The sequence below is a fragment of the Octopus sinensis genome, unplaced genomic scaffold (genome assembly GCF_006345805.1).
Source record: "Octopus sinensis unplaced genomic scaffold, ASM634580v1 Contig16840, whole genome shotgun sequence".
Classification (NCBI taxonomy): domain Eukaryota; kingdom Metazoa; phylum Mollusca; class Cephalopoda; order Octopoda; family Octopodidae; genus Octopus; species Octopus sinensis.
Window position 1 is genome coordinate 40001 of NW_021834616.1, and position 12500 is coordinate 52500.

Here is a 12500-nt window from a genome sequence, read left to right on the forward strand (position 1 = left end):
AGAAATGAGTTTTTAGATCACATGCAAATTATTACCATTGTTGTTGATTGTTGTATTTCATTTGTGTTTTTCTCTTTGTAAGCAATTGTGTAGATATCGATATTGTTATTGGTCGGTTCCAATAGAGATTGGCATGATCCAAAGACTGAGGCAAAGGCCGATGTCAGCGGAATTTGAATTCATAACTTAAAAACGGATGAAATGCCGCTAAGCATTTTTCCAAGGCGTCCTAACGATTCTGCCAGATCACCGTCCTAAAAATAGACACAAGACCTGAATTTTGGCGGGAGAGGGATCGTTGATCACATCGATCCCTGTGCTCAACTGATACTTATTTCATCGATCCCCTAAAGGATGTGAGGCAGTAGTGATTTGAACATAGAGCGTAGTGACTCGGAACAAATATCACAATGTATTTATCCTCACGCTCTAACGACTCTTAGTTTTGGCGCCAGTATTTTGTTCCGGTTGCCTGCTGTTTAGTCTCAAGTTAGGCATTATCAGACAGAACTATGATCAGAGGTTGTCGTCACATCCTTTTGCGGTCATCTAGGATTGTATTGTCCGACGTGTCACTTTCCTTTTTTTCTTTTCCTATAATGGTTCCAGGGAGATTTGGCTGCTATTTCTAACATACCAAGAGATCACCTAAAGGTTCCTCCGTTGGTCAACACTGATGGAGCAGTTCTATGAACAAAGGTATTTCCAGTTTTCCCGTCTCTTTTATATGTGCAGGGTGAAGGCGCGTGGTTTAGTTGTTTGGGTATTTGGCTTACGATCGTGAGGTCGTGAGTTCGATTCCCATCGGCGCGTTGTGACCTTGAGCAAGACTCTTTATTTCGCATTCTTCTAGTCCACTCGGTCTGGCAAAAATGAGTTGTACCTGATGTGGTTTGTGAGTGTGATTTTTTGGATAGTTTGTGGGTGTGGTCAGTGCGCAGAAAATAATGATATGAAGAGACTTAGTTGTTACTGATGGAGATTCGACCGATATTTCTAGCAGATCGATCAACCACGTAAGCCTTCTCAACGATGGTGGGGCAGTTATAGTTTTCGTTATAAGTACTTGCTGCTCCACAGATTTGCTGTTATTGTTTGGTACCAGGTCAACATTGATTGTTCAAAGGTATTCCAACTGCGACCATCCCATCTTTTCTCAAATTTTGTACAACTATATTGTCCAATATATTCTCTTTGTATGTAAGACGGCAGGGTGTAACGAGAGCAACTGCAAAAATGCCCCAATTTAGGCTTGCGGCTATATCCTAGCAGACTAATAGTCAAAGGCATTCCATTCGTGACCATCCTGTCATTTTTACATTTTTTAGGTGAAAAGCCATAACCACAGATTGCAAGGTGTGACATAAGGAATATTTGACTGCTATGTCTAGCATGATGAGCTGATAGTCTATGTGAAGGTTCCCTTGCTGGATGCTGGTGTCGTTATTGCTTTTCTTTCTATTGCCGTTATGATGACAACAACGAAGCTGTTGTTATTCATACAAAGTAGTTGATGATACTGATTTGATTATCGTCCTTCTAATGAGAATGGCGAGGTCTGCAGGGTGGTGTTTGGTCCTTCATGTCAGAGCTGAGTCAGAGACAAAACGGTTTCAATATACGCTTGCAACGCTTTGGCTTCACATATATCACCAGTGCATATAGGAACGCATTTTGCGTGTGTGTACATACACACACACATGCGCGCGCACACGCACACACACACACACACACACACACACGCACACACACACACACACAGTTCAGGGAAAGAAGGCACGTAATTAAATAACCGCAAAGCATTTTTGTCATGCGCTCAATCAATGTGAATGATGCAATAAGAATAGTGATAATAATAATAATAATAATAATAATAATAATAATAATGATAATAATAATAATAATGATGATGATGATGATGATGATGATGATGATGATGATGATGAGGATAATAATAATAATAATAATAATAATAATAATAATAATGATCCCTTTCTATTAGAGACAGAAGGCCTGAAATATTTTGGGGAAGGGCGCCAGTCGATTACATCGACCCCAATGCGCAACAGGTACTTATTTCATCGAACCCGAATTTTCCTCTATGGAATTTGAACTCAAATTTTGGCACATGACGAGCAATTTTAGGGAGCGGAGGATTAGTTGATTAAACTGCCCCTAGTACTTGATTGATACTTTATTTTATCGATGCCAAAATGATTTTCAGTGCAGTGATGATTCTACCAAATCACTGCCCTAAGGAATTTAACAGCACCAGGAATTTGAGTGATGGGAGTACATAGTTGATATCATTCACTTCATTGCTGGGCTGGTACTTGTTTAAATGGTCCTGATAGAATGAAAGACAATATTGACCTCATCGGGATTTGAACTCAAGATGATGATGATGAAGGCAGTAAGCTGGCCGAATCGTTAGCGCGCCAGACAAAACGCTTAGCAACAATACACCCGTCTTTAGGTTGGGAGTTCAAATGCCATCGAGGTCGTCTTTGCTTTTATAATTTCGAGATCGATGAAATAAGCACTACTTCGGCAACGGAGACCATGTAAGCGACTAGCACCTTCGATCCAAATTTCAGGCATTTTGTCTGTAGTAGTAAAAATATTATTATTATTATTATTATTATTATTATTATTATTATTATTATTATTATTATTCTTTTAATGACAATAATGTGTATGCTTTTTCATGATGATTTTTCACAAATACATTGACATTTATATACACACACAGAGGTTTTATAATGACTTCCATAGTAAAACCACATGCACGCGCGCGCACACACATACATACTTTAAGGCCTGATGCAATCATGCAGACAAACACGGACACGCACGTACACAGTTATATATATATATATATATATAACAAGAAGAAAGATGACAGTGACTTTGAAGTTTGATGACTGCAAGCAAGTTGAACCTTCAAAGTTCCTGTCAGCCTATTCCTTGTAAAAAAAACAATCAATCTTGCAAGATTATGCAATAACGATATCCTAGATGTTATGAAAGAAACCCTACGTAGCACATGCAGACTAGTCAACAGTCGCATGAATTATTGCGTAATGTTGTAAGATTGATTATATTGAACTATGACAGAACGATTTGTTCACTCCATTCTCTATATTTGTCATTATATATATATACATATATATATATATAGGGTGAATGTATATATATGTGTGTTTGTGTGTGTGTGAATGTGTGTGTGTGTGTAGTTGTATGCACGTGTATATCTGTTAGGTAGATACCAGTTCATGGGAGAAGCAAAGCCACAAGCTGTAGTTAACAGCGGTTGTAGTTGCTGGCCTTAATGCGATACCGCACAGTAAATACAGTAAATAATATCATTTGCTTGATAAAACTCCAGGAGTTTGAAATATCAGTTATGCGATGTTAAACTACAATAATAATAATAATATAATAATAATAATAATAATAATAATAATAATAATATAATAATTATTATTATTATTATTATTACTATTACTATTATTATTATCGTAGCTTAACCTCCGGTTATCTCTGGTCGAAGAGTCATATGCTCAAAGGCATTCCAGCCGTGATTATCATGATTGGATTCTATGTGCGGGGACTCTCGAAACTTTTTAAGATGGTATGTGTGTATATACATTTATGTATACACACACACACAGAGGCACATACATAGTATGTGGCTATTGAGGTGGCTATTCGCAATTTACAACCGAAAGGCAACAAGTATAGTCGTCACGAAAGTGACGGAAGCTGCTAGTGAGCATCGGCATTGCTAGAAACAAGAGTCAAAACAACCCTTGGCCACGTGAGAGCACTTTTCTAACGACCAACAAGGGAGGCAAGCTCCCTCCCTACGACAAGCGAGATGGAGTCATATCAGCGCTGATTTCAGATTTGATTAATCTTCACCAGTGACCCATTACACCGTCGCCGAGGGTTAAAGAACTTAATTCCTTCTGTCAGCATAGGCTGATTTTCGAAACTGATGAAGTGAGAATTATAAATGATCAAGGTGGCTGTTTGCAATGTACAACCGAAAGGCAACAAGTGTAGTCGTCACTAAAGTGACGGAGGGTTCTAGATAGCACCGGCATTGCAGAGAAATATATATAGTAGAAGAAATAGCTATAACTCTTTGACTGCTATTTCTAAATTCGGTATGTGGTAAGGCAATTCGTTGCTAAACCCTTTATTGCTTAGTATTACTTTGTATATATATATATATATATATATATATAATATATATATTATATTATATATATACTTTCTCTTTGGCGCGTTATATGCATAAATGTGCGGTGTGCATGTGTGTATGTGCGTGTGTGTGTGTGTGTGTTGTGTGTGTGTGTGGTGTGTATATGTGTGCGTGCGTGCGTGTTTACGCATATACGTGTCTCTTGCGTGAATCTGTGCATGAACTCACGTACATAGACATGCACTTATACAGATACATATAAATGCATACGAAAATACACACTTACATAGCAAAGTACTTACATATATATACATACATAAATATACTTATATACACACACAAAGATTGAAAAAAATAAAGGAAAACGAAATCATAATCATACATACTTTATAATAAACTTACATCCATAAATACATATTGCAGATATACTTATATATATATATATATATTATATATATATATATATATATATATATTATATATATATATATACATACAGAGAGAAAAAAAGGCATTACATTACGCATCGTAAAATGGTGGTCTATTACGTAACGCAAGTCGTGTTTGATTGTGCCTGACAGCTTTTTGGCGTTGATCTGTTTTCGAGCTATTTACAAAATGGCGGGCGTAGAAGCGCAATACTCAGAAAAATGAAAAACTGGTAAGACTGTAGTGGTGAAGACATGCTGATATATATATATATATATATATATTATATATATATATATATATATATATATATATAATATATATTATATATATACACATACATATATATATGTACATGGGCACATACACATATAGTTATATGCATTTGTGTTTATAGATAATGCATTTGCACGTAGGTGTATAAATGCATATATACATAGACATATATAAATATATATATATATGTATGTATATATACACACACACGCATACATTTATATATCAGTATGTGGACGCATACTTACAATGAGTTTAGTGAAGTTAAGCCAGCAAAGGCGTCTGAGGCTACAAATGATATTTGATTGTTGCCCAAGTCTCTGAAAGGGAAAAAATTAAGAGTTAGTACAAGTGAAATAACAAAAATATTTTCATTGTTTTTGCATACAGACATACACATATATATCTATATACGTACATTATACATATAACATACACGCATATATATTAGTATATATACTGTGTATATATTATATATTTTTAAGATACTTCGTGATACATGAAATAAATCGTTTTTACAGATGGAATTTGAAGCAAATAAAGCTATGCATTCTATTTTATTTATTTATGCGCCCTTTATAAGCCTAGCCAGGCTCATGGGCCCAGTTTCCCGGTTACTGTGGCGTGTGTGTTCCCCCTAGCTGGACGGGACGCCAGTCCATCGCATCGTTACTCATGAAACAAGGAGAAAGAATGAGAGAAAGTTGGCGCAAAAGAGTAAAACAGGGGTCGCCACTACACCCTGCCGGAGCCTCATGCAGCTTTAGGTGTTTTCGTTCAATAAACACACATAACGCCCGGCATGGGAATCGAAACTGCGATCCTCCGACCGCGAGTCCGCTGCCCTAACCACTCTGCCATTGCGCCTCCACATACAGTCTATATACTAGCATGTAAATATGGAGTTAAAACTCTTTGAATGGAAAATGTCAATAGCTGTGCCAAAACAATTCTTCGAACTTCGCCATCTGTTTTAAAAGCTTTGCTCTTACAAGCGAGAATTGTATGTTGTTTTCGTCATAGTTTAGAATCGTTGATCTGTTTGTAAGCTATTTACAAGATGGCGGGCGAAGAAGCGCAATATTCAGAAAGGCTTACGTTTGTCAGAAAATCTAGCGCTTTTACAAATTGTAGAATTGAATATATTAAGTAATACAAACTAATAACTACAAATAGATTGCTTTAAGCTTAACCACCCCCATAAAAACAATCGCCAAAAATATATGAATAAGTAAATATATATATAAATATATATATATATATTGATTTCCATTTTAGCATTGTGGCAAATCACAAGAGCAGAGATCTCGTGATATAAAAATGAGCTATGTTTAGTCACCTGTCCATTATGAGCAGCTTATACACAGTTAAATAGAGATGACTCATTTTTCTACATCGAGAATTGTGCACCTGTGATTACCTATAACGTTATCTTTTTTTTCTTTTTTAATTTACGACTATTAAGTCATAGCAATTAAAACCTGTCCATCTTTTGATAAAGATGGAAATACATTTTTTTGTTTTCTGCCTTTTACTTTTCATCTGTTGCAGTCATTGGTCTGCATCCATGCTGGGGCACCGCCTTGAACTTTTACTCGAATGAATTGACCTCAGTACTTATCATTTTTTTGTAAGCCTGGTACTTATTCTATCTGTCTCTTTTTGCCTAACTGCTAAGTTAGGTGTCGTAGACAAACCAACATAGGTTTTCAAGCGGTGATCACACGCACGGCGGGCTTCTTTCAGTTTCTGTCAAGCAAATCCACTCACAAGATTTTGGTCAGCCCGAGGCTATAGTGGCGCCTATACAGAAACACTTTTGAAATAAAATTATATACACACACGCATATACTTTTATACATGAACAAATAGACACATTGATGGACATATAGATGAACTGATATCTACATAGATAGATAGACGGATGAATAAAGAGACAGTATAAAACTAATTCTCAAGCATTCAGAAACCCCTTATAAGGAATTAAAGGGGTGATGACAAAATAATTCATACTTACATACGACGTAAGTTCTTATAATCAGCGAAGGCCTTTGGTGGGATACGTGTAATATGATTCTCGTCAAGGCGACTAAAAATGAAAGCCAAAATATTTAGGTTAATAAAATGTCTTCTAGAATAGAAACAAATTATTCTGTTGCTAATTAAAATGATTATGTAAATTTACAATGATATAAAATTGATTATTGCAAACCGGTAGCGTTTTTGATTTAAAAAAATGTAAATACTTTCCCTCAAAGTATTTTATTTTCGGAGAAGTACTTGCATAGCAAGTGACTTGATCTGAGATCGTGAGCTGAAACAAAAACAATTACAGCGTGGAAGGTGTTTATAAGCCATTTCAAAACACATATACACTGTTAGATTCGCCACAACATTTAAATTAAATTTGTTAAAATATTTTCTTCGCTTTGAAACCGCGACCTGTTCGCTGACAAAATTCTGTGTTGCACACTGAATTTTGTCAGTGAACAGGTCGCGGTTTGAAAGTGAAGAAAATATTTTGACAAATTAAGTTTAAGTGTTGTAGTGAATTTGTGCAGTTTTTGTGTGTTTTGAGATGGCTTATAAATACCTTCCACGCTGCAAATGTATTTTATTTTCTGTGCATTTATATATATATATAAGAGGAAAAAATCTATCAGAAAAGGAACTCTAATCTCTCTTTAAAAAATATATTTTGATAAGCATAACAAATGCGCAACCGGTAAAAAGAACTTCACCTAATTAAATTACTTAAATTACTTAAATTATTTTGTCAGCATTTTCTTCATTTCCTTTTTATATATCACAACTCGTGTTCCACATCTCCTTTTTTAAATACACACACACACACATATATATATATATATAATATATATATTATATATATATAAAAGAAGTTGAAACGCCACTATATAAGATAAATTTTAATTTTCTTAGAGATTTTACATATTTCGCTTCTTCTTGAAAAAACGAATCTTATCAAAAATATTTTTAAAGTTAAGTGTAATAAAAAAAGTTCATAATTGTTTCTTACAAGTGTCAACATTTTCACGATTACAGCCAACGAATCTAGTCAACGCGCAAGACAGCCATTATGCCCCCCGCCCACAAAACACCATCACGTGGACTCTGTTGAGACTAGTAAGAAACAATCATGGGCTTTTTTTATTATACTAAACTTTTGAAAATATTTTTGATAAGGTTCGTTTTTTCAAGAAGAACCGAAACATGTAAAATCTCTAAGAAATTAAATTTATCTTATATAGTAGCGTTTTCAAACTTCTTTTTTTATAAATATATACCCACTCGTATGCCACCTACCCTTTTTACAAATATATACTGACTCGTATGTCACCTACACTTTTTATAAATATATATACATATATATATATATATATATATATATATATATACCGGAGTAAACACATAAATGTGAAACAAGGTGGAAAAAAGAGTACTCAATACTAGTGGTAGAGTAATATGCTTTATTTAAAGCAGCAGAAAATTCAACAAAATCTGTTACTCTGAGTTTCTCGTTGCCGTTCATCAGACGCTGCTTTAAATAAAGTATATATATATATATATATATATATATATATATTATATATATATATATATATATTATATATATATATATATATATATCTGTGTGTATGTGTGGTGTGTATACATATGTATACATACACACACACACATGTATATATGGAAATATCTATATACACGCATATATTGATATCGATATTAAAGAAATGATTAAGAAGCAGAAATTCAATAATCAACTTCATTAGCTTACAACCGTTTCTGCAATAAGATGCAGGGTACTCAAAACTTAGTGCTTATAGCTTCCACGGAGCTTTTAATTGAAGTACACGCCTTAGGGAAATCTGAAAAAAATATCTATTAATATTCAGCTCCTTTTATACTGATAATCCAACGACATCTACTGTCTTTTGTTGTTGTTAATAGGTGAAAGAACAAGGAGAATGCCTACTTCAATGACTCCGTCTACGGACCAGAAGAAGAAGACCGTGACTCAACTGATGGTTCAACGACTGTCGATGAATCAAAGGATTATTAAGCTATTCACACATGTAATGCTGTTACTGTTGTCACTTACAGGTCAGTTGTACTTTCTGGAATGAAATCAGGGATGACTTTTAGTTCCTGGCCCCGGCAATCTATGACTCCTTCGATGCAGCTGCAACGTCGAGGGCACAACATTTCGGAAAGGCATTCTTTAGAATGGAGTCGCTCGTAGCCTGTTCAATTGAAATAATGATGATGATAATAATAATAATAATAATAATAATAATAATAATAATAATAATAATAATAATAATAATAATAATAATAATAATAATAATAATAATAATAAAATAATAATAATAATAATAATAATAATAATAATAATAATAATAATAATAATAACAATAATAATTTATTACTTACCTGCTTTTTCATAAAAAAAAAAATGAACGAACTACTGAGTTTGGTTTAATGGCCTACCAATATACACTATGAGTTTCTTTGCCCTAGGAGTCGGGAAGACACTCGGCAAGAAATGGAAGAAAATTTGAAAGAAGAAAAAAAAAAAATAATAATAATAATAATCCTTTCTACTATAGTCACAAGGCCTGAACTTTGTGGGGAAGGTGTAAGTCGATTACATCGACCCCAATAGTTGACTAGTACTTTATTTATCGATCCCGAAAAGATGAAAGGCAGAGTCGACCCCGGCGGAATTTGAACTTAGAACGGAAAAACGGGCAAATTACCGCTAAGGATTTCGCCTGGAGTGCTAATAGTTCTGCCAGCTCGCCGTTTAAATGATAACCCTTTCTACTATAGTCACAAGGCCTGAAATTTGGGGAGAGGGGACTAGTCGAATATACCGAGCCCAGTATGCAAATGGTACTTAATTTATCGGCTTGGAAAGGACGAAGCAAAGTCGACCTCGGCGGAATTTGAACTCAGACGAAATACCTATTTCTTTATTACCCACAGGGGGCTAAACATAGAGGGGACAAACAAAGACAGACATAGGTATTAAGCCGATTACATCGACCCCAGTGCGTAACTGGTACGTAATTTATCGATCCCAAAAGGGTGAACGGCAGCGTCGACCTGTGCGGAATTTGAACTCAGAACGTAACGGCAAACGAAATACCGCTAAGCATTTCGCCCGGTGTGCTAACGATTCTGCCAGCTTGCTGCCCTATCTTAATAATAATGAGAGTAATTCTTTATATCAAAGACACAGGGCTTGAAATTCAAAATTTGGAGGATTCGGCACTATTCGATTATATCGATCTCAGTGCTCAACGGGTACTTATTTTCATCGAACCTGAAAGGATGAAAGTCGACCTTGAAGGAATTTGAACTCAGAACGTACAGACAGACGAAATATCGCTAAGCATTTCATCCACCGCTAATAATAATAAATATGATGATGATGATGATGAAGATAATAATGATAATGATGATGACGATGATGCCAAGGATATTAATAATAATACTGATGATGACAATGATGATGACAATGATGATGACGGCAATGATAGATGATGATGATGACGATAATAATGATGATGATGATGGCGACGATGACGACTACGGTGATGGTCGTGATAATGATAAGTGACAGGGTTAATAAGAAAGGGACTTTTATAATGGCCGTCAAGATAATTCGTAACAGGGGACCGATTCTACAATCACCGTCATTATCATCATCATTATCATCACTATCATCATCACCATCACCATCATCATCATCATCATCGTCGTCGTTGCCGTCGTGGTCGCCGTCGTCGTCATCATCGTCATCGTCATCGTCATCGCCGTCAGCATTGCACTCATCTCCTCCCCCACCACACTTAAACAGCCGTCATACTTGTCATTGTCTAATATTTAATAAATCATAATCATCGCAATCATTCGCAATCTTTATAATGACAATGACGAATGCATTCTTCTCGTAATTGCTGATTATGATGACAATGATGATGACGACGACGACGAAGACGATAATGATGATGATGATGATGATGATGATGATGATTATGATGATGATTATGATGACAATGATGACGACGACGACGACGATGATGATGATGATGATGATGATTATGATGACAATGATGACGACGACGACGATGATGTTGATGATGATAGTGATGATGATGATGATGATGATGATGATGATGACGACGACGACGACGATGATGATGATGATGATGGTGATGATGACGACGACGATGATGATGATGATGACGATGATGATGATTACGATGATGATGATGACGACGACGACGATGACGATAATGATGATGATGATGATGATGATGATGATGATGGTGTTACTGCTGTTAGTGTAACTAATACCGCTGCTGCTACTACTACTACTACTACTACTACTACTACTGATGCTGCTGCTGCAATGTCTACTGGACCGGCACCCTTGGTTTAGGGCTGGTAGATTCGTTAAGACGTGAAGGCGGCGAGCTGGCAGAAACGTTAGCACGCCGGGCGATGTTGGGGGGACAAACACAGACAGCAATTCTGGGTCCTCAGATTACATCGACCTCAGTGTTCAACTGGTACTTATTTTATCGACCAATAAAGGATGAAAAGCAAAGTCGACCTTGGCAGAATTTGAACTCAGAACGTTAAGACGGATGAAATGACGCTAAGCATTTTACCCTGCGAGCCAACGTGCTAGAGTGGAGGCGCAATGGCCCAGTGGTTAGGGCAGCGGACTCGCGGTCGTAAGAACGCGGTTTAGATTCCCAGACCGGGCATTGTGGGTGTTTATTGAGCAAAAACACCTAAGCTCCACAAGGCTCCGGCGTGGGATGGGTGCGTGAACCCCGCTGTAATTTTTCACCACAACTATCTTTCACTCTTTCTTCCTACTTCTGCCACAAAGCAGAGGAACCATGGTGTAACCCACTTTGGTGTGGTAAACTTTCAGACCCTAGTCTAGATTGCCAATCCTCTGTAACCCATGATGGTTCAGCTCTTCACCCGTTAAAAGCCACCGTTTACGGAATGAAGATAACGTAGCTTTCGCGCCCGTGCAACAGTCAGTCTATAGCGTGTGGTGGGTGGATCTTTAGGTTGCCACATGCATTCTTAGTAGCTTAGAGTAGGCTCGAATTAGAGATTTTTCTTTGTGGCTAATGGCGTGAGCCCTGATTGGAAGAAGAAGAAGAAGAAGAAGAAGAAGAAGAAGAAGAAGAAGAAGAAGAAGAAGAAGAAGAAGAGAAGGAGAAGGAGGAGAATAAGAATAAGAAGAAGAATAACAACAACAGCGACAACGACGTCTATGACGACGATGATGTCGTCGCTGACAAAACAAGGTCACCATTTTTGGTGTCAATGGCCTGTAGAGGTGGGAAGAATATACCAAAGATATCGACGGAGCATTATTTTATATTTTCGTTTCCGAGAGAGAAATTGTTGGAATGGACCTCGGCGGGATTTAAACTGAACTGAAGGGAAAAGGGAAACTTAAACCAAATTGGTGACATTTTACTGGACACTTCATTGTTTCTGGCAAATTCCACAAGCATTTTCATGATGA

At 36.4% G+C, this 12500-nt stretch overlaps 1 protein-coding gene across 1 annotated transcript in view; it reads right to left on the reverse strand.

The window, feature by feature from the left end:
• LOC115230939 (slit homolog 2 protein-like) overlaps positions 1 to 12500 on the reverse strand; it is a gene marked incomplete at both ends in the record, with an annotated part of 60754 nt that overhangs the window by 39289 nt on the left and 8965 nt on the right. The window contains 3 exons of the mRNA XM_029801043.1: positions 5164 to 5235; positions 6933 to 7004; positions 9036 to 9177. Of these exons, the coding sequence (XP_029656903.1) occupies positions 5164 to 5235; positions 6933 to 7004; positions 9036 to 9177 (286 nt within the window). The remainder of the gene's footprint in view (positions 1 to 5163; positions 5236 to 6932; positions 7005 to 9035; positions 9178 to 12500) is intronic.